This window comes from Aplidium turbinatum, chromosome 13, assembly GCF_918807975.1.
Source record: "Aplidium turbinatum chromosome 13, kaAplTurb1.1, whole genome shotgun sequence".
In the NCBI taxonomy this organism is placed as follows: domain Eukaryota; kingdom Metazoa; phylum Chordata; class Ascidiacea; order Aplousobranchia; family Polyclinidae; genus Aplidium; species Aplidium turbinatum.
Window position 1 is genome coordinate 9,676,239 of NC_137484.1, and position 25,451 is coordinate 9,701,689.

Consider the following 25,451-nt stretch of genomic DNA (forward strand, 5'->3'; position numbering starts at 1 on the left):
TAGCAACGTTTGATGCTTTCAATTAGGAAAAACATGTTTTCGTTTATTAACCGTTGCATACACTCCTCAAATCGCTTTATATCAGACATGATGTCATCTGATTGTTTTTATCGTTCTGAATACTTTCAATTCTTCCAACGCTCATTGTATGTGAATTATAACAGTAGATATGTAAATTAAATAGATATGTAAAGAATAGATATGTAAATATGTAAACAGTAAATTATAACAGTAGATATGTGAACACACTGCCTATTTAGTGAGCTTTTAAACCGGCGGCATCCAAAGTGGCTCTCTGTGACCTTTGTGCATTTGCAGTTTGTGTATTATTTCGTTGTTTTGTTTTGGATATGGACAGCTTTGTCTGACGCAAATAAATAATAAATGAAATAAATATTCTTCTATGATAAATTGTTTTATTCTTCTATGTTTAGCCTAATTCTACGGCTATGATGAAAGGGATTAAACGTGTTTGAAGTTCGCAGTAAGCTAGTAGGCCTATACTATAGCTGCGTTAACTCGATCTAGGTTAAACTTTGTTTCAAATAGGCCGATGCCTTTACATAAGATAGGGACAGTGGAAGATCGGGACGACTTGCTTTACTAGTTTTTCTTGCAATATGGACAACTGGAGGGTCACTGCGAAATTTAAAAATTGGCAAAAATAACTTGATTTTACATAAATTCATTTTTATCAAATGAAATGCTATATTTTGCGTGAGATTTTGGGTGGTAGAACATCGGCAGAACCTTATTACAGCAGTGTGAGGCTAACTATTGTGACCACTGTAGCGTGAAATCTATCGCTGCATTATTATGACTAGAATAATATTCAACAAACATAAACTTGGGCGACACATGTCACGAATTTGGGTGACACCTGTAACAAAATCGGTGACACCTGCCACCAAAATCGGTGACATCTGCCACAAAATCAAGGACACCTGCCACCAAAATCGGTGGCACCTGCCACAAAAACAGTGGCACCTGCCACCAAAATCGGTGGCACCTGCCACAAAAGCAGTGGCACCTGCCATCAAAATCGGTGGCACCTGCCACAAAATCGGTGGCACCTGCCACAAAAACCGTGGCACCTGCCACCAAAATCGGTGGCACCTGCCACAAAAGCAGTGGCACCTGCCACAAAATCGGTGGCACCTGCCACAAAAACCGTGGCACCTGCCACAAAAGCAGTGGCACCTGCCACCAAAATCGGTGGCACCTGCCACAAAAACAGTGGCAGGTGCCGCGGCAGTGGCACCTGCCACCAATTTGTCACAACCTCGACTCCAAATTGGTGGCAGGTGTCGCATAAATTGTGGCAGATGCCACGCAAACTGGTGGCAGGTGCCGCGCAAACTGTGGCAGGTGCCACGCAAACTGGTGGCAGGTGCCGCGCAAATTGTGGCAGGTGCCACGCAAACTGGTGGCAGGTGCCGCGCAAATTGTGGCAGGTGCCACGCAAACTGTGGCAGGTGCCGCGCAAATTTGTGGCAGGTGCCACGCAAACTGGTGGCAGGTGCCGCGGCAGGTGCCACTGCCACAAATTTGTCACAACCCCTATTGCGTTAAGGACTGCTCTCCATTCAGCGGCATCTAATGGATGGAATAGTTCCCAGGCAACAAGACTTCAACAATCGGAAACTTCACTCTGTCAATCTCGGTGACCGGGCCTGCGTCAGTGATTCAAAGCCTCTACAAGTATGCGAAACTGCCAGGATTAAGCTCTGCAAGAAGCTTTCCCGGTCCGAGGATAAAGATTCAATCAATCAATGATTTCGTCCCCTGAAAAGATCCAAGAAAAAATACAATGGAGCTGAAGTCGCTGATCAGAGTCGCCGCGCCTTTTCCTTGAAAAGATCGAGAGAAAAAATACAGAAGCGCCGAAGTTGTCGAAACAGTTGACCATGCTAAGTGTCTTGAAATAATAGTTGATAAACCGCACTTCACTTTAGGGTTAGGGTTAATTTTGATAAACCAAACCTCACTTTCAGGTCAGAGTTATTGAATTAAGATTGTAGCCCTTCCATTACAAATGATCACAAGCTGCAACACTGGAATGATTTATTTATATATTTATTTTGATAAACCTAACCTCACTTTTGGGTTAGGGTTATCGAATTAAGATTGTAGTCCCTCCATAACAAATGATCATGAGCTGCCACACTGGAATGAACTATTCACTTCCAACATTTCTAGACAGAATTACAAAGAAAAAGTCACACTTATTTGTGGTAGCCCATAAAAACTCAATGATTAATTTTAGGGGAAAATTTTTAAATGGTTGCGGAAACTCTGATCAGTAACTTCGGCGTTGTTCTATTTTTTTCTCGATCTTCTCAGGGGACGAAATCGGGCGACAAAGTGTTCACGGTACAAAATAAGTTGCATCCTGGCTCGTATGATATTTCTCTTCTTGGGTTGGTATTCTGCAGCCTAGCAGGATATCAGTTTGACACTAGCCTACCCAAAAATGTTTTTTTAAACTGAATTTTAATTTGAAGCAACAATCATTATATACTGGTTTTTTGTGGTGAATTTTTAATTTGAGTAGCCAACAGCCCAATTTTTTATGTCTTTTTAAATTTGAATAATAAATTTACGTTCTTGCAACATTATTATCATAAAGTAGGCTACGGTACCATTCTATAAAGAGAAAGTCCTAATTAGCTTACATTTTACTTCCATGCTGCTGTCCTTAAACTTATCCACCGGGTACATAGCTATGCCCACTGATGCTAATCAGCAAGGATGCAACCCCGCAATCGGGCAATCGGGGGACAAAGTGTTCAGGGGACGAAATATGTTGAATCCTTATTAAGGGTTAGGGTTAGAAATAGAAACACTTAGAAGTTTCTAACCCTATCCCTGACCCTATCCAATAGGTCACGGGTCGGCAACCTTTAGCATTGAAAGCCATTTGGTCTCGTCTCCATTAAACTAAAACCTGCTCGGAGCTGCACCAGTGCACCATCTAACTGACTGCTTACAGCAAAAACCTAGTCCTAACGCTTACAGGAAAGCCTTTTGTTTGATTTATTTGGCCGCACCCTGTAGAATTAATTTGTAGTTAGCATTCCAACAGCTGTCAACTTTTAACATGACTGGGAAACACAACTAATCGGTTTATGATCAGATATAAACGTACACATATTCCTTTAATGATTTATTTCATGCAGTTAATGTGATTTCTGCTCCGGAACTTCATTGCATAGCGCATCCGCGTGAGCCATAGTGCAGAGATAAAAGAGCCGCATGCGGCTCCGGAGCCGCTAGTTGCCGACCGCTGCAATAGGTTGAATCTTTATTAAGGATTAGGGTTAGAAATGTTTCTTTCTACCCCTGACCTTAACCCTAACCAATAGGTTGAATCCTTAACCCTAACCTAATTCCTAACCCTGGGTTAGAAATAGAAACATTTCTAATCCTAACCCTCCATAAGGATGCAACCTATTTCGTCCCCTGAAAAAATTGAGAGAAATTTTGAAATGTTTACAGGCCTCGAAATTTGTACTTTTTTCCGGCGGTCAAGCTTGTCTTACCGGACTGGCCCTTTCAGCGGACATTTAATATTTCAACGGGACATATTTTCTGCATGTAGATTTTGCACAAAATCACACTACAGTATTGTGTAGTCGTGTTTGTAGAAGAAGATTTTCTAAATTCTATTTCTATCTAATGGTGTCAGACAAATGTGTCTAACACCCTCCCTTCTGTGCAGAAATTCTATTTCTATCAGTATCAGCCTGAATAAGGTCGACACATTCGCCTAAGCACGTGCGGAAGCCAGCTGAGACTTGCTTCTCTGTGACGTTTCTTTTAACAAACGATCAATGTAACGCAATAATCCTCATTGTTAAAATTAGAATACATATCCTGCCGAAAAGTTCAGGCAACATTGCAAGGCGTTGAAATGATGTAAAAATGGCTACTTTTGCCATCAGCTTGTTAACCATGCCACTGTAATGTGATCTTTAAAGCAATTGCCTGTACTATTGTTGTTTCAAGCTCCATATTTGTTCGCGTTAAACAAACAGTTGTAACAATTCAAATTTAAGATATATTTTTGCTGCATTAGCTCTATTTTTGTCAAGAATTTTGCGGCGGTCATTTATTACCGACCAATGAGTCGGCTTCGGCAGACATTCGAGGTCATTCCGGAGGTCATGACCGCCGGATATTTCAAGGCCTGTGTTTACGTAAACTCCGATCAGCGGCTTCGGCTCTGTTATATTTTTTTCTCCATCTTTTCAGGAGATGAAGTGTTCAGGGGATAATTTGGTTGCACCCAATCAGCAATGATGATTTGTCATGGTTTGACATTTGCTAATTTTTTTACATTACAGCAATTATATACAATTTTTTTTCTGAATATAATTTCATTGAAAATTGAAGTATGAATAGTAATGTCATTCCTATAATATCTAGGCTATATACATCTATTTCATGTGAAGGCTTCGATTGCTTACAGGTCAGAAGATCTGTGACGCCAGTCATGAAAACTTTTAATTGATGCTGTTTTACACTCTACTGGTGTGAAATAAGTTATTGTTATTAGATTCTCAAAAATTATTAATTTATTTATTTTAGGAAGTCTACATTTGATGTAACTGTTCTAAGAAGTGTATTTTAATTTACATTTTATAACATGGCACTCCAGCATGATCAGTGGCTGAGATCTAATATGCAAGGGAAATACAGTCAACTCGATGCTGCCAAACAAGACGCTTTGAATGCAATTGCACATTATGGATGTTTAAAACCATCACTGAATCAATTTATGTACAATAATGGGTCAAGTAAAATGCTGGTGTGCTTAAAAGGGACAATACCAGTTAAATACAAAGGAACAACTTATAATATTCCTGTTGCAATTTGGCTGCAAGAACTTCATCCTTCCGCCCCTCCTTTATGTTTCATAGAGCCAACTAACACAATGCAAGTTCGACAAGGAAAACATGTTGATGCAAATGGAAAAGTATATTTACCCTATCTTAATGAATGGAAGTCTAACAGTCATAATTTAATCGGGTGCATTCAGGTCATGATTGCTGTTTTTAGTGAAGAACCGCCTGTCTATGCAAAGCAACCTGCTTCTGTCAGACCTCCACTGCCTCAGACTTTTTCACCATCTCCACAACCACATCTGCCCTACCCAGCAACAGGCTTTGCTGCAGAAAGGTTTTCTTCGGGTTATCAGCCCAATTTCTCTTCTGGTCCATATTCCACAGGTATGAATCAGCCAACACCTTACCCACCAATGAATGCAGGTTTTTCACAATATCCAGGGTACCCTCCGTCCAACCCCATGGGCATGCCAACCCCTTCTTATCCTCCTCAAGTATCAACGTCACAAACACATCCATCTTCTGTAGATGATAATATGATCAGGGCGTCATTGCTTTCAGCTGTTAATGAAAAACTGAAGCGTAGCATGAAGAGTACCCTTGCCCAAGCAGATGCTGAAATGTCACAAGTTAAACAATCTGAGGAAAGGTTGAAAGCCGGGAAAGCCAAGTTGGATACAATTTTTCGAAGGCTTGAAAGTGAAATTCGTGAAGCAGATGGCAAGATTATCATGTTAACAGCAAAAAATCACGAAATAGAAAATGAAATAAAGCGCCTTCACCATCGTCAAGATAATTTGGATGTTGATGAAGTTGTCATGGCGACCACGCCTTTGTATAAACAAATCGTTTCATCATTTGCAGAAGAGCAAGGATTAGAAGATGCACTCTATTATCTTGGAGAAGCCTTACACAAGAACATTCTTGATATTGATACATTTCTCAAACATGTACGAACTCTTTCTCGTCAACAGTTTACTCTACGAGCTGTGATTCAAAAGGCACGAAAATCTGCTGGATTAGTCAATGTTTACTAAGTGTTTTTATGGTAATGTTGACAACTTACTGAGACATGCAGATTATTCTACGATTCAGTTCAGCAATCTCATTTGTAAGCTTCTTTGTTTGAGCTTCTTGGATTGAGGATCTTTTTATCAACCTAAATTTGTGCTGTTTCCTTAACTTAACAGAAAGGCTACCAGAAAACAGCTAGTCTTTGGGCTTATCAGCATCAAGCTTGTTTCTAAGCAGTCAAGTGTAGCAAAATTTGACTGTGATAGACAGACACGTGTTTTACCCATGAGGCTGGGCTTAGGCTATGCACTGCTCCAGTAATTCATGTCTTAGAGCTGTTGTTCGCCACTTTGGTCAGTCAAATGAATTCCTACCTTGTGAAAAGAAAACAATCCAACCAGCTTTGTTTATTAGTCATTTTCGATTGCAATATGTTATATGCATTGTTTTGATTGCAGAAAACAATGTAATCCCCTTATCTTGGTGAAATCATTGTTTTAAAGACAAATTCATTTTTAGTTAAATTCCACTGTAAAATCCGAATCAACTGCAGAAGTGCTTTGTTTGAGTTAGATTAAATGCTGACACCGAGGCCATACACAACGTAACGTATTATGTTATGTTTTATGCGTGTGTTCGTTAGGGTGGCCAAAAAAAAGTGAAATTTTTTATTTTTGTTTGCACACCCGCTCATTTGAGGAGGATTCATTAAAAAATGACACTGTGAAAATTTGAAGTGAATCCGACAAGAGGAAGTGCTCTCCCACCGACCTCTAAATTTGCTTTCTTTGGCATAATTCGTCAAAATTCCTTGAATATGTGACGTAATTCTTTTTTGACTTATCTACATTGCAGTTGCAGCATTTTTGTTTTAACCATTGTTTTACTCTGAATTTATGATATAATAAGTGTTTCCACATGCAGAAAAACATAAATAATGCACAAAATAGATCACATTAACAAGCGTTTGGTATGAAATTAAATGCACTAAACTTTAGCAAAAACCGCATAAAAGTACGTTCACCAGTCACGATCGCAACGCTTCAGGTGACAACACATTGCCCAGAAAAAGCAAAAGAAATGTTTGTAAAGAGTCAAGCCATTGATTTTATTTAATGGAGCTGTTAGCATGTTGGCTTTTACTTGCACTTGTTGGAAGCAGCTTTCTGTGGTGCTTGACCACCTGATAGAGGAGCTGGCGTTGTTGTTCATTTTCCGTAAGGACTTCATTGAAGTCAGTAGCTAATTTGACTGCCCAGTGCCCGCTCTGCACAATCATTGACAATTTTGAGATCACGGCATGCAAGAAATAGCAGCCTTCGATTAAATTCCTGCTGCACGACAGTAATAGCTCCAGTGTGGATTCTCGTATTGCTTGATGTTGTGTCAAAACAAAGTGCAGCTAAATGATCTGCTACAACTTGTGTATGAATTCCACTACTTTTTGGCCCATTAGTGATCCCGCTCCAACAGGCAGCTTCGGAATGCCAAGCAGTATCTCAACATGCATACCAGAAACTACAATGGCCAAAGAGTCGCACTTTGTGCCAGTGGCATTAGTCAAATGTTTACCATGAAAATGAGCAACAAGTGGAACTGTTGGACTGTTGGTTTAAATTTTTGCAGCACTGCAGCTGCCAGGCTTTCACATGAGGTGTTTCGAGCATTCACGACAGAGGAATGTGACATTGTCAAGTCATTTATATCAATTCCAGCTGCAGCAAGAGCAGGAGTGACGATCATCATTGCTTGACAACTTGATGTTATAGTTCTGTTCAGTGCTGCATTAAACAGTGGACTATCGATAATGCAGCGTTTTGGTAATGGCTGCTCGTACTGGGTTTTCTTTTGTTTTGATGTTATTTGGATTTACGGTGCAAACAGTGGGTCACTGGAAGAATCTTCATCATCTGCTGATCATTTTCAGGTGAGAAAGCAGCAGCACTTGATGGTACTGGATCAATGCGATTTCTGTTGCGTCTCTGTTCATCATCTTTGCGCTTTCTATACTTTGCAGCAGCTTGCCGATGCATTGGGTCCTCTGTTGTCATCAGTATCTGTCATGCACCACATTGGTCTAACAAAAACTGGCAGTCTTCTGGTATTGTTGTGCGGCATTTCCAGTTAGCATGTGCAATATCAAATAATGCACTTAAGCTCTGGGTGAAGTCAGCTTCTGAGGTCAGCTGGGAAGCTGAATTTCGCCTCCCTTTGTGCTTTGATTCTCCTATATGCTCTTGATGGATGCGTTTTAGTTTGGTAACAACGTGAGTCTTTGCAGAGGTAGCGATATTAGCTTTCACTCACAAGAACTGTACTGCAAGCAAGTGGCAGTGTAACCTTATTGATCTTCATCTCGTAGTATAGGTGGTGAAGAACCACACCCCATACAGGCAGCTGACATAGCCCCTCAAGAGAGTCAACACTAGAGAGTGGGTGTCCATTTGTTGACTCTCTTGAGGGGCCATGTCAGCTGCCTGTATGGGGTGTGGTTCTACTGCATTGCAACTGCAGTACAGTTGCAGATGAAGTAATATTAACTACTACCATCTATGCCACTTTTTGGTTTGCAGCACCTTCATCAATATCTGCCCCTACAAATGACCTAGCAATGTTACAGCTCACAGAGGATTATAAAGAGGTTGACAATGCAATTTCTCAAGTGGCAGAAAAAAGTTGAAGTTGCGCTTGTGGTACATCAGTGAGGATCTTGCTGCACTGCCTTTATTCAGTGATAATAACACAGATGATGAAAAGAAGGCAATCGTTAATGCTCTTAAGAAAGATCCATTTCTCGAAGATGTTCGTTGTGTTGCCCCAAACAAAATTGTCAAGTTTCAACGTCTCTCTTTGGCACAGTTTGTAACACAGCGTTCACTTAACCTTTTCGAGTCACTGCTTCTGTCGACACATGGCGTGATCGTGATGATTGTAAAGAAGCATGCAAAGTTTGGCGTCATCTCAAAGCCGTCAATGATTGTGCAGAGCGGGCAGTCAAATTAGCTACTGACTTCAATGAAGTCCTTACAAAAAATGAACAACAGCGCCAGCTCCTCTATCAAGTGGTCGAGCACCACAGAAAGCTGCTTCCAACAAGTGCATGAAAGTCAACCAATGGCTTGACTCTTTACAAACATTTCTCTTGCAATTTCTGGGCAATGTGTTGTCACCTGAGGGTCTGCTACTATTCGATGAGTCCGATTCGTTGAGTTCCTAACCTCTCACCCCTAACCCTAAAACGGCAATGATAATTAGGATACGGTACCCAATAATTTTAAAAAAAAATTGAAAAAATCCCCCGTTAAGGGATCGGACTCACCGAAACGGGCCATTCCGTCACCTGAAGCGTTGCGATCGTGACTGGTGAACGTACTTTTATGCGGTTTTTGCTAAAGTTTAGTGCATTTAATTTCATACCAAACGCTTGTTAATGTGATCTATTTTGTGCATTATTTATGTTTTTCTGCATGTGGAAACACTTATTATATCATAAATTCAGAGTAAAACAATGGTTAACACAAAAATGCTGCAACTGCAATGTAGATAAGTCAAAAAAGAATTACGTCACATATTGAAGGAATTTTGACGAATTATGCCAAAGAAAGCAAACTTTGAGGTCGGTGGGAGAGCACTTCCTCTTGTCGGATTCACTTCAAATTTTCACAGTGTCATTTTTTAATGAATCCTCCTCAAATGAGAGGGTGTGCAAACAAAAATAAAAAATTTCAATTTTTTTTGGCCACCCAAGTGTTCGTGAGCATTCTTCTTCTTCGTCATGTGAGCATTTATTGGTGCAAACTCGTGCAAGATATTTAATTTGCATTGAAAGCGTAAAGAAATATTTAATGAACACAAAAACTTAACTTGGTTTGTTGAACTAAGATAATTTTATATTGAGTGCAGTGAAGCGTGTACTTAGCCCAGAAATATCTGACTGCAACTTCACGATTTTCAAGGATTGACACAAGACGACATTTTATTCCAGTGGATGGTAAGGTTGGCTTCAGCATAAAGCTGTTCTTGACTTCTCAGTTTCATATACCGGTATTGGCAAATTGTATTTATCTTTGTGTTATAATATTACTTATGTATAATTGTATATTGTATGTCAGTTAAAGTGATCGTGTGAAATTATTTTATATGCTAATGTAATTGCAGTCTAAAACGGGTAGGAAAACTTTTTTTGGTGGGAGTACCCATCTCATCGTTTTCTTTGGGTCAGGTCTATTTCTGTTTAACAAATTTTTCATTAAAAGCAAAAGAAATATCAATGAAGGTCTATTTTTGTTGTTATTGTATTATGAACATTCGGGTTAAGTAATTCTAGCAATTGCCAGTGAAGTTTGTCCAATGCAATTTTGGCTCTTGAATGCTTTTGTAAACTCTGCTGTAAAATATGTTTGCTTCAAATTTGTTGATTTTATTTTATTTTTCTTGCAATTCTTCTCGGACACTAGGCTATTCTGCTGTATCTTAGACACATTGTGGCATAAATGAGTAAATATCGTTCGTTTCATTGGAGTTTAAGGGTATATTTATATACAGTGGCGTACGCAGGGGGGCTTGGGGATTAAATCTTCATTGAGTTTAATGCCTGAAATTGAAATTATGTTGTAAAGGTTGCTGGGACGAAACAAAAAAGTAGTACTGGTAGGAAAATTTTTAGTTTTTTCACTTGCTTCAATCTATGCTTGTGTTGTTTGTAGGTATAGTTGTGCTATTCGAAGCAAAACTAGTCTACTATCGACCTAGCCTTACCATCCACTTGAATAAAATTGGTGTGTTTTTCATTGGCAGTAGGCTGCAGTTTTCACCGCTTAGTTGGACTACACACTAAATTAAGATGACTTGTTTGGCTTGGTTGCAATGTAACCTGATTTTGCTGGGTTAGGTTAAGGTTAAAGAGTTTTTCTAACAAATTTTAGTTTTATATCTCCACACGAAAGACCGACCTAACACCACGTGCGATAGCCCACTTAGATAGTGGAATACATTCGTAGCCATTCACTGTCTACTAAACCAATATTTTTTTACCAAGAAGCGTAACGTCGGTTAGAATTACTTGACTTGTAGCCCGTATCATTAGTACAATAGGCTTAGAATTTATGACCATTACTTTTGTTTCCGTCGTAGAATAGAAGATGGTTATCATGGTTCTGTTTAACATAACCTTGTGCACTTTTTTTCAAAACCTTCTTTTATGAAAATTGTCCGTGTACGCCACTGTTCATGTATCGTGTTCTAGGGAAATGACTGTGAACTTGAAACTTTAACATTTTTTAGTTTCGTATATGAGGAATTACCACGGTACGCTTATTCTCTTGACTTGTAGTCATAAACAGCCTTGAGTCGTAAAAACTTCGTGATTTTCTCCGCTCAATGCAGATGTAGAAGTGCTTTTCGGATTCAATACATATCCCATGCACATTTCACTTGACTTTTATTCTACACTGTACAGTGATGGTTTTTCTATGCATTTATTCATAAGAACACTTAAGTTTACTTTTATTACTGACTATCAAAGCAAAACGATACTTGTTATAACATACTGTAATGGAGATTTATAGACAAGCAAAAGCTATAGGCTATACGTTGAGGCGTGCTCGAGAAAAATATGGTTCAAAATAACGCTTGAGCAACGCATTTAAGCACTGTTCTCCTTTTTAACGGGACACCTCTTGGATGGAATAATTTTCATGCAACACTTCAAACGAAAACTTCTTTCTGTTATTCTCAATTACCGGGCCTTCGTTAGTATAGTAGTTCAAAGCTTTTACAAGATATGGTAGAATCTTGTAATGCTAGAATTAAGCTTTTTCAGACCGAGAATAAGAATTTCTATAATCAATCAGTTGTTGAATATATGCTGAGAACCAAGGCTGACAATGATTTCTTGACTCCTGGAAGGCATTTAACCAAAATATATGGACAAGTATAACAATACACGAACGGGCACATCAAACACAAATTTAGTACAATCATGTTTAGCTTCAAGTTTGGAGTCAGAATATCAATTGCAAGTAGAACCATGGTTGGAGTTGTGCAAAGGATGAAAGAGACTGTCAACCAGATCACAAATCTCAAGTTAAATGTGCTTGTCCTGGTGTTGCGCAAGTGCTTCATCATGCGACGATGAGTGGTAGTCTCTTTACATTTCATCGTTATTTTTGTAGGTTCTTCTGTAATTTTGGTGAAGGTTTGTCTGATTTCTGAGTTGCTTGCTTCGCAAAATTTTTGTTCCGACGAAATTCCTTTATTATCTTCGTTTTCAAAGTTTTCTTCCCGGCATTTCTTTATGTTTAAGTCGTTTTTATTAACAAATTTGTCAACACCGATGTCTGAGCAAAGACTATTCTCGCTGCAAGAACAATCGAGGTTAAGCCCGTTCGACTTTGCGAACTTGCATTCTTCGCTTAGCTGCGACAGATTACCAGGAGATACACCATCTCTAATGCTGTTAAGATCTGCAGTTTTGTAGCTTCCGTCAGCTCGTTGTTTTTCACATTTTAAACTTGAAGCCTGAACCCATGTGTTGGTAATCTTCTGCACAGATCTGAAAAACATTGTAGGCTACAGTAGCTGAGAACAAAAAGAAGAAATAGTGGTGCTATTAGGTTACTTGAAATATGTTACTTGAATTACTAATATTGTTTACTATAGGCTATGTTACTTGAAAACATATTCTAGCTGCATGTCAATATTATGTAAATTGGATAGCCTACCCTATTTAATTCAAAAATAAAATTCAGAGGTTTATATTGCCCTGTTTTTGTATGCTTCACATAAAAATTGTTGCAATTCGGTGGTGGTATCCACGTTTTTCTTCGTTATTTCAGGAAAACTTTCGCAAGTGCTGTAGCCTATTATAGCACACAATCACTAATTATTGGTGGTTGGTCATGTCTTGGTCGTTGGTTTGAATCTTCATCCTCGGCTTACTCAGTCTGAGAATGCAGATTCAAACCAACAGTAGTTGTTTTTCAATCTCAGTGGCGAACCCTTTTTATTCAATGAAGTAGTGTGCCTGCCTCTGCACACTAGTGTGTATGAATGTGTAGTTAGATTTACTGTGATGGGGTGGTGGCTGACTAGATGACTGCTTATGGTCTTTCGCTACCATCCTGATTGCGCCATAATCTAACCAACAGTTGTACAATGCATTGTTTTGACGATTACATTTTACTCTGATTATTTGTTAATACAGTATATGGCGCTGTTAAAACAAAATAACTTGACTTGACTATATCACTCCGGTCATTATTCTATCGTAGGCCTACCTCTTCAATAACCACAAAGTTGCAAGTATTTCAATGATCCATGAAAGTACAACCAGAGAAAGCCAAGAATTGGCCATTGGAGGAAAAATGCGTGAACAGGAATAATCACTTGGCTTGTAGCCATGATTAAAAGGAAAACATTCACTTAAACATTGACAGGTTTTGACGCAGTTCCATTCTCCCACCGGTGCAAAGATGAAAACAAGAGGAACAACCCAAAGAAAACTGATAAGTAAATACGAACGGTGTCTTCGCGTCAGCCACCTGTTGAAGTATAAGCATGAACTGGTTAAAAAAATGACGTTTCCTACGCGGAGATACTGACGAAAAACAACGATGCGGAACTCTGAACGTGAGACGGCAATCAATAGGAACTTAGGCAAGTCAATCTTGTTTGATACAATACATTGCCTATCTTTTATCATGCCACGTCCTGTGATAATATGGCTGGACACTATTGATGAGGGACGAACCTCTCACGTGACTGAATCAAATAAAGAATCTCATGATCAATCAACCTTTCTTCTTTCCGTCAGAGGCTTTCACCATGCTGCCGAGTGCCGACAATGACGGCACAATCAAACAATTGTCGCTAACCTTTTCTTCCATCTTCTACGAGTGCGTTTATCCTTTTTCTGTAAACGATGACCGGCTGCTGTTCGTAACGTAGAGCATGTGTTGTGTCGTATACTGTCGATAAGAAGCCCTGCACAATTAAAATTATCTAAAATTAAAACTCTTGTTATTGTCTTATGAGCTTCAGTGACCGACGGTTTATCCTTTTGAAACCACACGATGGAGATGTTTCCCGAATTACATTGAGAGTCTCTAGAAATGTTAGTCTTTGATCTCGTCATTCAAAACATACAGACCTTCTCGTTCATTTGGTGGATAAAAGATAATAGGTTAGCCTACTGTTGTTGATGATATGGTTTGTGGTCTGTTTGTTAGCGCCTTAACCGCTCGAAGAAGGCACTAATCTCCACCCCGATAGCTCAATTGGTTAGCGCGTCACTTCTGGAACGAAGCTTCAAGATCAAGCGGCGCTGGTTCGACTCTCGAGGTGTGCGCTTGAGCAACGCACGTTAAGGACTGCTCTCCATTCAGCGGCATCTAATGGATGGAATAATTCCCCGGCAACAAGACTTCAACAATCGGAAACTTCACTATGTCAATCTCGGTGACCGGGCCTACGTCAGTGGTTCAAAGCCTCTACAAGTATGCGAAACTGCCAGGATTAAGCTCTGCAAGAAGCTTTCCCAGTCCGAGGATAAAGATTCAATCCATCAATCAACCATTGGGGCATGATTGAGCGTAAAATTGCGATCGACTTTCACGTGCGTTAATTAGCCTACACAAACCGCGCCAATCGCTCAATTGGATAAGCGTTCGGCTTCGAATGGGAAACTAAGAAACGGCAAAATCAATAAACGATGGCTTTACTCTCGGAGTGTGCGCTTGAGCGAGCAACGCGCTGCAAAGACAGTTCTCCATTCAGGGGCACCTATTAGTGGATAGAATGACTTACAGACAACACACTTCAAGAAGCGCTCGCTGACTGGGCTTGCGTCAGTAGCCTATCTACAAGCATGCAGATCAAAAACTTTCAAACAGACTTTTCAGTCCAAGGATAAAGATAAACTGCACATTGCACAATTGCTCCTTATCTATTTATCATCAAGGGCTTTAGTAGGGGCCTAAAGTTTTTTGTCAAGATAGAAGCTATAGCTAAAATGAGTTTTCTAGCCAAACTTTTAATGCACATGCTAGCCTACATTCTTTGGTATTGACGTTAAATGAGACTGTTGGTCCAGCTGTAATAGGCTATTTAGCTGGCCAAAGGGTGGTATGCTCACTACCTTCACCAGTTACGGCTCTGGCAGGCCCGTAGCCAGCCGGGGGCCAGGGGGGCCTCGCCCCCCTGAAAAAAATTTCGCCCCCCCTGGCAAAATCCCAACATTCAATAGCAACGATATGTTTCTCGGCAGCCGATTTGTAGCAAGAATTGACAGCGATAGACACCGTGTTTCGCCGATGAGGCTGGGCTCGTCAGTATCGCACCACTAGTGTTAAACTGTTTTATTTGCATCAACAGCGCACGGGTACAAATAATTGACACGGCGAGACAGCACAAACAAACATAGCCAGGTCGAAGACTTTAGAAAACCGGCCTGCCACACCCGCGGCGGCGGGGAGCGGCGTGATTTAGGGGTGACGATGCACCCGGAGGAGTAAGTCCACCAGCTTAGGTCGCGGGGGCCAGGCTGGGGAGTCGAGGCACCTGTGGAGGGAGAGTGTGGATCGAAAACGTTACATGACCTGTCCGCAAATTTAGAATGGCGGAGCGGGCCAGGGAGACAGGCTCTTTCTGCATTGCCCAGAAAGATGGCCTGCGACGGGCCGGGCGACCCGTCGCGTGTGGACGCTGGAACCGGCAGTAATTGACCGCCGGGCGGCGCCCACGTCTCCCTCACGCGACCTCGGCGCAGGTACTTGACTCTTATACCCGGTCTGCCAGTAGGCAGAGCGGATAAAATTGGGGTCTACCACGAGGAAGAGAGTCAACTATTTAAGGATAATTTGGTTCTCGTGGCAAACAAAATTCAAATAAAAATGTGGAGCAGAGGCTCGATTAATATTCGACCACCGCTTTATCAGTCAGTTTAACTCTTATCTTTGTGGAAACAAAGAAAGAGCCAACAAAACCAGCAGGCGCCAGGGCAGAGGACATGTGAAGAGAGGGGCGTTCTTCCCGGCTATCAGCACAAGGCTGAGCACTCGCTAGTACAGCGAGCAGATAGCCGGGAAGAACGCCCCTCTCTTCACATGTCCTCTGCCCTGGCGCCTGCTGGTTTTGTTGGCTCTTTCTTTGTTTCCACAAAGATAAGAGTTAACTGACTGGTAAAGCGGTGGTCGAATGACTCGTCGAACAGCGAATCTCTTTCCTCTTCCTTGACATAGAAATAACAAAGGACATGATCCTTTACAACCAACTCCCTGGAGGACAAAAGAACAACCCGATTCTTTTGACCATGATGAATGTCGCCAAGCACACCATCATCCAAAAGAAGAAATCTCTGGACATAGGCGACACATATATACAGGACACAAAACGGTCCACCATTCAAGCCCTGTGGGTCATCATGACAAAAACGAAAGACATAACACAAAAGCATAACATTCCTTTGTCATCTGACATTTCTACTCCTTCCAAACCTCCTCCTACGGTCAGAAGAAAGAAGAACCAGTCGAGATCCACTCTTCAACCGCCCTCTCAGTCGTCCTCGGTGGTAGGGATGACTGATTGCAGCGGTGGGTCTCACTAGCACAGTACGGTCGTAGATCATCTTTGAAGAAGTTTAGACAGCCAAGGGCGTAACAACCCACCTTTAACCCGTCCCTCTCACTCATCTGCAACGGCCTGATGCCGGAAGAGTGATTGCAGCGGGAGATCTTTAACCGTCCCTCTCCGTTGTCCCACTCGCTCTGGGATGACAGGATTGCAGCGGCCCATTCCAAGACGACTCTGGGGTCAGCGAAAGCTACCCTCCCTCTGGCCGCTCCTCTCCGGCATCTCCGCCAAATGAGGTGTCAGACTGCAGTGGCCCGTCTCCCACAAGCAGGTGCCCTTCTTGAAGCGGGCAACAAGAAGATACACACACACAAACAATTACAAATAAAATTAAAATTAACTCTCTACCAAAACGCGCTAGTTCTTGTGCTTGACCCGCCATCTCCTAGTCTGCTCCAAGATCAGCAAGAGGAAAGTCGAGACAGGCAGATCAGCTTGAGGCAGCCACTAACCAAACATTTACATCCACAGATTACCATCTACCGCGGTGGGTCCCTTCGGTCGTAGTGAGTCCCTCGCCTCCCTGGTAGGTATCTTCCATGTAAGTATGGTGTGCCTGCTGAGTGTTTGGGTGTGTGGACGGCTCCCGGAGCGGACGCACTAATGATGAGACAGGAAACAAATCCATTCCATATGGACAATTTGTAAACCTGCAAGATGTAGTGGTATCCATCTTGAACTCTGAGCGTTGCGCGAAGAAAAAAAAAAAAAAAAAATTCTTCGCCCGATAGCCCGACCACGGACTGTTACGGCCTTACTGTTAGCGCGAACCTTTTTCTACATGTACCTCTGCGCAAGCCGACCTCCACCGGAGCCGTGGCAGTGGACTCGCTCGGTTTATCCAAGCCGGCTTCGCGTCCCTCTTCTTCTCTGCCTCTGACGGCTTCCACCGGAGCTGAAGCTGGGGACTCAATCAGCTCTTCCAAGCCGCCCATGCAGATTTCTTCTTCCAAATCTCTCCAACGCTACCCATCTCACTCCTCCTTACCCATTAATCCTGTTTCCATCCCTCTAATACAACCTTGTACCTCGACGCTGTCTGCTGAAGCCCAGCCTTTTACCCCACCTACCCAAACCACCCACTCTAATTTCCTGTCAACTATCCCTTTTCAAACCTTGACTCGACCCCGAAGTGACGCCATGGCATGCAACCAAGCCACGATTGACTCCGGACTCCCGCAGACTACCCCAGGGATGTCCACCACACCCAACACTCAACGATCCATCCAAGACCCTGTTGAACTTGTCAGGGAAAGTAAGACGAAGAGCTCCAGGCGGGCTCTTTGCAGTTTAGTGAACCTTACTTTAGCGGGTGGCATAAATTTCGACCAGTTCTGCATTGAATTGGAAGAGTGGACCGCTGGCACTTCGCCGCCCAAGAGGACACGTCCTCGCAAACCACGCTTCAATCGTGGCGCCCGGGCTCGCGCGTCTCGCCGTCGTTCGAACGGGGGTTCCCCTCGGTCGGACGGCGGGGGTTCGCGCGGGAACGGAGCCCGATATCGTAGCGGCGTGGGGTTGCGAGCCGCCTTCTCGCGGGACGCGAAGGGAACGGTCCGCCGGATCGTTGAAGGCAAAAACAGTGACCGTCGTTGCGAAATCCCTCCTCAAAAAATTGAGGAGAGATTTCGACGCGACATGACCGCTCCTGAAGCTGGGAGTTGCTCGCAGATGCCCGAGTGGATGAACGCCCACCGCTACGAGCATGACAATGTGAACCTCTCCCCTGTCGATGACGGTGAAGGTCCCATTACGGCCCGGGAGGTGGAGGCGGTCCTCCAGTCGCTTGAGGTCGGTTCCGCCCCTGGTTCTGACGGATTGTCCTACGGTTTCTGGAAGACCCTGGACCCAAGAGGGGGACTCTTGGCCAGCCTTTTCGAGACCTGCCGGATCAACCGTCGCGTACCGGACCAGTGGAGAACCAGCAGGATCACTCTCATATGTAAAGACCCTGAGGGTGACCTGCACGACGTCAGCAACTGGCGGCCCATCTCCATCTGCCGAAACATATATAAGATTTACGCCGCCGTATTGGCCCGGCGCCTGCAGCGATGGGCGGTGGAGGGGAATGTTATCAGCCGAGAGCAAAAGGGTTTCATGCCCACGGAGGGCGTCTATGAGCATGTGTTCATGCTCGACACCATCCTCTCGGATGCACAGTCACGCAAAAGGCCTGTGTCGGTTGCGTTTCTGGACATCCGAAACGCCTTTGGCAGTGTCCGGCACGAGTGCATAGCCGAGGTCCTGCGTCATTTCGACGCCCCTACAGACCTCATTGAGTGCATCTCCGACATATACGTCGCTAACACCTGCACCGTCCGCTGCGGCAATGGTGAAACCGACCGTATCCCTGTGGGGCGGGGAGTCCGTCAGGGCTGCCCGTTGTCTGGGCTGCTATTGAATTTGGTCATCGAGGTGCTCCTCAGGGGCGTCCGTGACAAAACGGATTGCGGCTACAACCTTCCTGCCAAAGAAGACGACATTAAAGTGCGTTGTATGGCTTATGCGGACGACATCTGCCTCGTTTCTTCCGATCGCGAGCAGATGATCTCTCTCCTATCTTCTACCGAACCCTTCTCTTCCTGGTCCGGGCTACGGTTCAACCCACGCAAGTGTGGCACCCTTTCGTATGGGAAAGTGTCGGCGTCCCGTCTGCGGGCCGACCCGAAACCTTTCTCCCTTGCCGGGGAGAAAATTCGAGTCATCCCCAAGGGCGAGACGTATAAATACCTCGGCGCTCGAACCGGTTACGCCTCGGACGCATCCCTAACCCAACCCTTCATCTCCACTCTGGAGAAGCACATTTCTCTATTAATGAAATCCTTTCTTACCCCAAGCCAGAAACTCCTGGCACTCACCTCTATCATTCTCCCGTCCGCGTCATACCATCTGCGAGTGCGGCGCTTCAGACAGTATGAGCTTCTGAAGCTTGACCGACTGGTATTGCGGTGTTTGAAGGTGGCGTGGCGTCTTCCCAAGTGGGCGTGCAGCGCGTTCTTCTACTGTAAGCCTGCATTAGGAGGTTTGGGCATCCTGAACTTGTGTCGCGAAAGTGACACGCTTTCGGTAGCTCATGCTTTCAAGATGCTGACGTCACCTGACAACATTGTCTCTGCCGTCGCTCTCGGGCAGCTTAGGCATCATGCCTGTCTGAGGCTCGGCACTCCGGATCCCACGCCTGGTCACCTGGCCAGTTATCTAAACAGTGAACCCCCTCCCGACGGCGCCCGCTCTAAACCGTGCCCTACAGGCGAGAGCCTGTGGGGCCGTGTCCCGGCGGCCACCCGTCGTCTGAACGTACGCTGGTCCGCCGCCCGGATGGTGGCCTTGAGTTGGCCGCGGGGAGCTCCACAATCACCCCTCCCTTAAGGAAAAAAGTGGTGTCGACCCTCCATCAACACAATGACTTGTGGTGGAGGAGACGGTGGGAATCCAAACCTGACCAAGGCAAGACGGTCAGTGCCCACTGCCTGTCCGGTTTCTCAAATTCCTGGACCCGGCGCCCGGAGCTCCTGGATCACGCGGACCGAGTATTTGCGTACAAAGCTAGATTGAATCTAATGCCACTTAAATCAAAACCAAGCCATGGCCGCCGTTACCTACCTGCCATGTGTCGTGCTTGTGGGAAAGCGGAAGAGACTCTCCCCAACATATTGAATCACTGCCCTACCGTGATGACTGTCGTCAAGGAACGACACAATTCAGTATTGAGGGAGATCGTGGGGCACGTGCCTGCCGAATGGCAACCCGGGCTTTCCATAGATAGTACGGTTCCACAGCACGTGGAAGCGGGCGGTGCCGATCTGCGTCCTGACATCGTCTTGCAACGCCCTGACGGTGTCACGGTCGTATGTGACGTCACATGTCCGTGCGACAACGGCGCGGATTCTCTTCGAAAAGCCGCCGACAGGAAACACGACAAGTACGGCGAGTTATGTGTCAACATAAAGGAAGACAGGAAGCGCCCTTGCAGGGACGTCCTGTCACTTCCGTTCGTCGTAGGCTCCCTCGGGAGCTATGCCCCGACGAGCTCTCGAGCTCTGACGGCCTTGGGCGTTCCTTCTCGTGGGGTAGCAGAGGTGGCTAGAAAAGTGGCTTCCCTCTCAATCAAAGGATCCTTCCGCGTCTGGAAAGCTTGGAACGCCGGGCTCACTTGTGGAGGGGCTACGTCATAGAAAAGACGACTTCAGCGATCAGAAACTTATTCCCCAATAACAGAAACGTTGCAGTAAGTACCCGAGCGCGCAAGACAGCAAACCGTTTAGACGTCATAACCTTATATCAATTGTCTTAAAATTCATCACCTTATATCATCAACTTATGTCTATAAACCAGTGTCATCTTTTTTTATAACGCTCCAGTCTCATCAAACCCAAGCATTCAAAAATGAACAAAGGAAAGGAATAAAATGTCTAATGTACATGGTTTAACAGCAATTAAGTAACAGTAACTTCAATCTTCACTATATCTCTATGTATTAATCAATCAATTGTTTCGAGTTATCTTATGCTGCCTTCGCCTTGTAACGCTGTTCTTGCCCGCTCGGATCAACCTCGCTCTGCTTTCAACGCATTGATCAACACGATCCCCTGATCAACTCGATGCAGCCTCAAAATTTCCACCCCAATTTTCTACTTTTTCCTGGTAATGTAGTCTATCAGTGCCTCTAGTTTCAATCGCTAGCCTCCCCGAACCAGCTGGGCGAACCTGCGTCAACGTCTGGCCAGTGCACATCCGTGCTCGCCGAATCAAAGCTTACTCTTCTCCAGTGAGTATGTATTACAATCCCACCTATATTTTTTGTTTCTATTGATTAATCGAGCCTCTGCTCCACATTTTTATTTGAATTTTGTTTGCCACGAGAACCAAATTATCCTTAAATAGTTGACTCTCTTCCTCGTGGTAGACCCCAATTTTATCCGCTCTGCCTACTGGCAGACCGGGTATAAGAGTCAAGTACCTGCGCCGTGGTCGCGTGAGGGAGACGTGGGCGCCGCCCGGCGGTCAATTACTTCCGGTTCCAGCGTCCACACGCGACGGGTCGCCCGGCCCGTCGCAGGCCATCTTTCTGGGCAATGCAGAAAGAGCCTGTCTCCCTGGCCCGCTCCGCCATTCTAAATTTGCGGACGGGTCATGTAACGTTTTCGATCCACACTCTCCCTCCACAGGTGCCTCGACTTCCCAGCCTGGCCCCCGCGACCTAAGCTGGTGGACTTACCCCTCCGGGTGCATCGTCACCCCTAAATCACGCCGCTCCCCGCCGCCGCGGGTGTGGCAGGCCGGTTTTCTAAGGTCTTCGACCTGGCTATGTTTGTTTGTGCTCTCTCGCCGTGTCAATTATTTGTACCCGTGCGCTGTTGATGCAAATAAAACAGTTTAACACTAGTGGTGCGATACTGACGAGCCCAGCCTCATGGGCGAAACACGGTGTCTATCGCTGTCAATTCTTGCTACAAATCGGCTGCCGAGAAACATATCGTTGATTGGAAAGTCTGAATGGCTTGCGTGGAAGCTACACCGTTATGGTTGGCGAATCGCAGCTGCTCGCTGTACTAGCGAGTGCTCAGCCTTGTGCTGATAGCCGGGAAGAACGCCCCTCTCTTCACATTCAATAGCAACAGCTACAATTATCATGATTTTGCCCATTTAAATTTTTTCGGCTCCCCCTAAAAAAAAGTTGGCCCCCCCTTGCTCTGCGGTCTAGCTACGGCCCTGGGCTCTGGTTATGCCTTTTCCAAGACAGGGATTAGGCTACGTTCCGGCCGTAAAACAACAAAGAGGTTGCGAAAGTAAAAAGCTAGACTGTAAACCAGCCTATTCGTAGAAAAGGCCATAAAAAGTAAATAAAAAGCTTTTGAAAGACTATAAAGATTAATCTGTAAAGCATGTTACAAATTTTGTCTCGTTGTGCCCCAAAAATATAATCGTTTAATAATTTTTGTGCTGACCGTATTTAGGGGAGTCAACCGTGCAAGGTAGCTATAGTCTGTGCAGGCCTCCCGTCCAATAATTATATTCACTTTAATTGGCCTACAAATCTGCTTACCAATATTTCCACTCATGATAACAAACATTCCGCAAAGAAATGATTTGAGAATTGTCCACCACCTGCTAGAATTTTCATGGACGACCGCTCTCTTAGATGGGTCTGGATCATCAGGATACCCGCCAAAATTTAAATATAAACTCAGTATCTACAAATAAAATACACAATGTTGCAGATTCAAATTATCAAAAGGTAAATGAAATTGCGTCATAGGTTACCGTAGGCTAAACAGAAGTATTTTAAGCTACACAGATTGGGTAGAGAGAATACTTCGTTCAACCATAAACAGACAAAACTCAGCAACAACGTTAGCTCAGTTAGTTACGCTCAGTGGTTACGCGCCCGGCTCAAGATCACGCGGCGCAAGTTCGACTTTCGGGGTGTGCGCTTGAGCAACGCACGTTAAGGACTGCTCTCCCTTCAGCGGCACCTAATAGAGGGAATAATTCCCCGGCAACACGACTTCAACAATCGGAGAACTTTACTCTGCCAATCTCGGTAACCGGCCCTGCGTCAAAAGCTTCTACAAGTATGCGAAACTACCAGGAATAACCAAAACCAATCATTAATCAAGGCTTTGTCAGTCCGAGGATAAAGATTCAAAACCAGCCAACCAACAACACGCATTTAAAAGGATAAAAACAATACAGCAAACGTTTTCTAGATGCTAGATGCACAGCCGAATGCGTTTGCTATTTTGCTTTTACCATGTTAAATGTCGTTTTGTTGCTGAGTTTTGTTTATTAATACACATGCTACACAAAACGTAGACTACCAGCACGGCAACCTACTGAAGCAGAAAACAAAATTGAAAACCCCACTACATGACTCTGAAAGAGAAATAAAAGAATAATAATAATAATAATGTTATGGTTTTATTTATTGTCGCTCTACAACAGCTAAGGTCTTTTAGCGACAGGGCTCATTTTTAATTTGTATCAGGTTTACGATGTTATCACATTATTACCCGACTCATTCTCACTGCGCTATGCAGGATAGAACACAATCGGTACCGTTTTTAAAGTCTTCGGTTTGACCCGACCTGGAATCGATCTCAGATCTACCAGCACCAGAGCCGAAGGCGAAACCACTCGGCCACTGAGCTGGTAGAAATAAAAGAAACAAAAAAATTGCAGTAGCAGGTTATTTAAAGTAAAATAAGGCCAATTAAACATCCTCAAGAACTTGTTGATATGCTTTCGGGCAACTAACATTTTACCTGCAGCAAGGAAAGCAGAGAGAATAACAAGTTTCCCAGGAGTGTGGAACTGACGTGAGCGTACACGTGGCTTTGGCGAGTCAGTTTCTTTGCCTTGCGAAGAACAGCGACCAATACGACAACGTTGATGAGTATAGCCAAACCGGGGAAGATGCAAAATGACAAAAACGACGGTGCATGTCTGCTGACACATTGCACTGCTCTTCTGTCACTTTCTGTGCCATTTTGTGACGAAGATCCAACAGCAAGAGACAAATAGTTTGTCGTCAAGTAATCTATTGACGCCATTGCATCAGTCTACCTTATCAATAAATGAATGTTTTAATACTTGCGTGACATTTCAAATCAAATTTGATGAGATTATCTTACAGAAATTGTAAATAGTGATCACCCGATCGTCGCTCAATATGGCGGCAGTTCGACGCCACACAAGAACTTTTGTCCATTTCTTTGGCGCAGGTGAGCCTAAGTAGCCTACAAAGAAATACCCAAATATGAAAGTCGTTTAGGCGCCTGTTGCTTAGGCCTATGTCGTTTCATTTGTCTGCTTCACGCTCACCGACAAAAATCTTCTAATTGGGTCTGTTTCTGAAATGTACTTCGTTTCGACGCAAAAATTTAAGCCTTGGTTTGTTTTAAATAAAAGAAGATTTGTTTCGTTGTGAATTGCGAATTGATTTACCAATGATTGTTAACACAAAAAAGATTTCGGCAGTATTTAGCAGTAATAGCTCATTAGGTCCCTCAGTAATAGCTCATTAGCTCCTCGATAGCTCAGTTGGTTAGCGCGTCACTTCTGGAACGAAGCTTCAAGATCAAGCGGCGCTGGTTCGACTCTCGGGGTGTGCGCTTGAGCAACGCACGTTAAGAACTGCTTGGTCACAGCGGTAAACCATAATTTCTTCGTGGGAAAATTGTAACTTAAAGTTCCCGGATCCTTTCGTCTGCATATAATGACCGAAGAAACACACACTTGAACTTCTTTTCAAAAAGTGTATTTCTGTAAAAATTAGCCCACGGCTACCGAAAACGAGGGGGTGCAACGCGTACACCACTGAAAACTGTCACTACAGAACAGATTACTTGGATAAAAGACGGAACCTTTGTCCAGCTAGCAAGCACTAAGCCAACAGTTAAATGTGCGGCCAACTTTCAAACAATCATTTTACGAATGACCAGAATAGATAGCAATATCTCAAATTCACGTATGCAGTACTGTGACGCAATAATGAAAGACAATTATGAAGTCATTCAAACAGGTGTTTAAAGCTGATGTAATATTTCCTGTTTAAACAGGTTTCAAACTGAAACAGGCCCAAACAAGTCCAAACAGGTTTGACACAAGTCTATGAACGATGGTGCAATTTTGGCACATGCTTTAGGAATTTCCATGACGTAATATTCAGTAGACTTGAACGGTTTTTATATGACGTTTGATTTGGTGAAAATTGTCGGGAACACTGCTCTCCATTCAGCGGCATCTAATGGATGAAATAGTTCCCCGGCAACAAGACTTCAACAACCGGAAACTTCACTCAGCCAATCTCAGTGACCGGGCCTGCGTCATTTATTCAAAGCCTCAACAAGTATGCGAAACTGCCAGGATTAAGCTCTGCAAGAAGCTTTCCCAGTCTGAGGATAAAGATTCAATCAATCAATCAAACTCTTTGTGGTGAAAGTTTTCTTTACCTTAACG

General features: G+C 43.7%; 1 protein-coding gene and 1 pseudogene across 1 annotated transcript; one reads left to right on the forward strand and one right to left on the reverse strand.

Moving 5' to 3' along the window:
• The first annotated feature begins 4,648 nt into the window (after positions 1–4,648).
• LOC145782589 (tumor susceptibility gene 101 protein pseudogene) lies at positions 4,649–5,929 on the forward strand (annotated as a pseudogene).
• Positions 5,930–11,689: 5,760 nt separating this feature from the next.
• Positions 11,690–24,043, reverse strand: LOC145782336 (uncharacterized). Its single transcript, XM_082594126.1, has 5 exons — positions 23,756–24,043; positions 22,537–22,684; positions 13,736–13,844; positions 13,139–13,402; positions 11,690–12,414 (listed from the first exon to the last, which is right to left on the reverse strand). The coding sequence occupies exons 1-5, from the start codon at positions 24,041–24,043 to the stop codon at positions 11,706–11,708; spliced, it is 1,518 nt and encodes a 505-aa protein (XP_082450252.1). The 3' UTR covers positions 11,690–11,705.
• Positions 24,044–25,451: the final 1,408 nt, after the last annotated feature.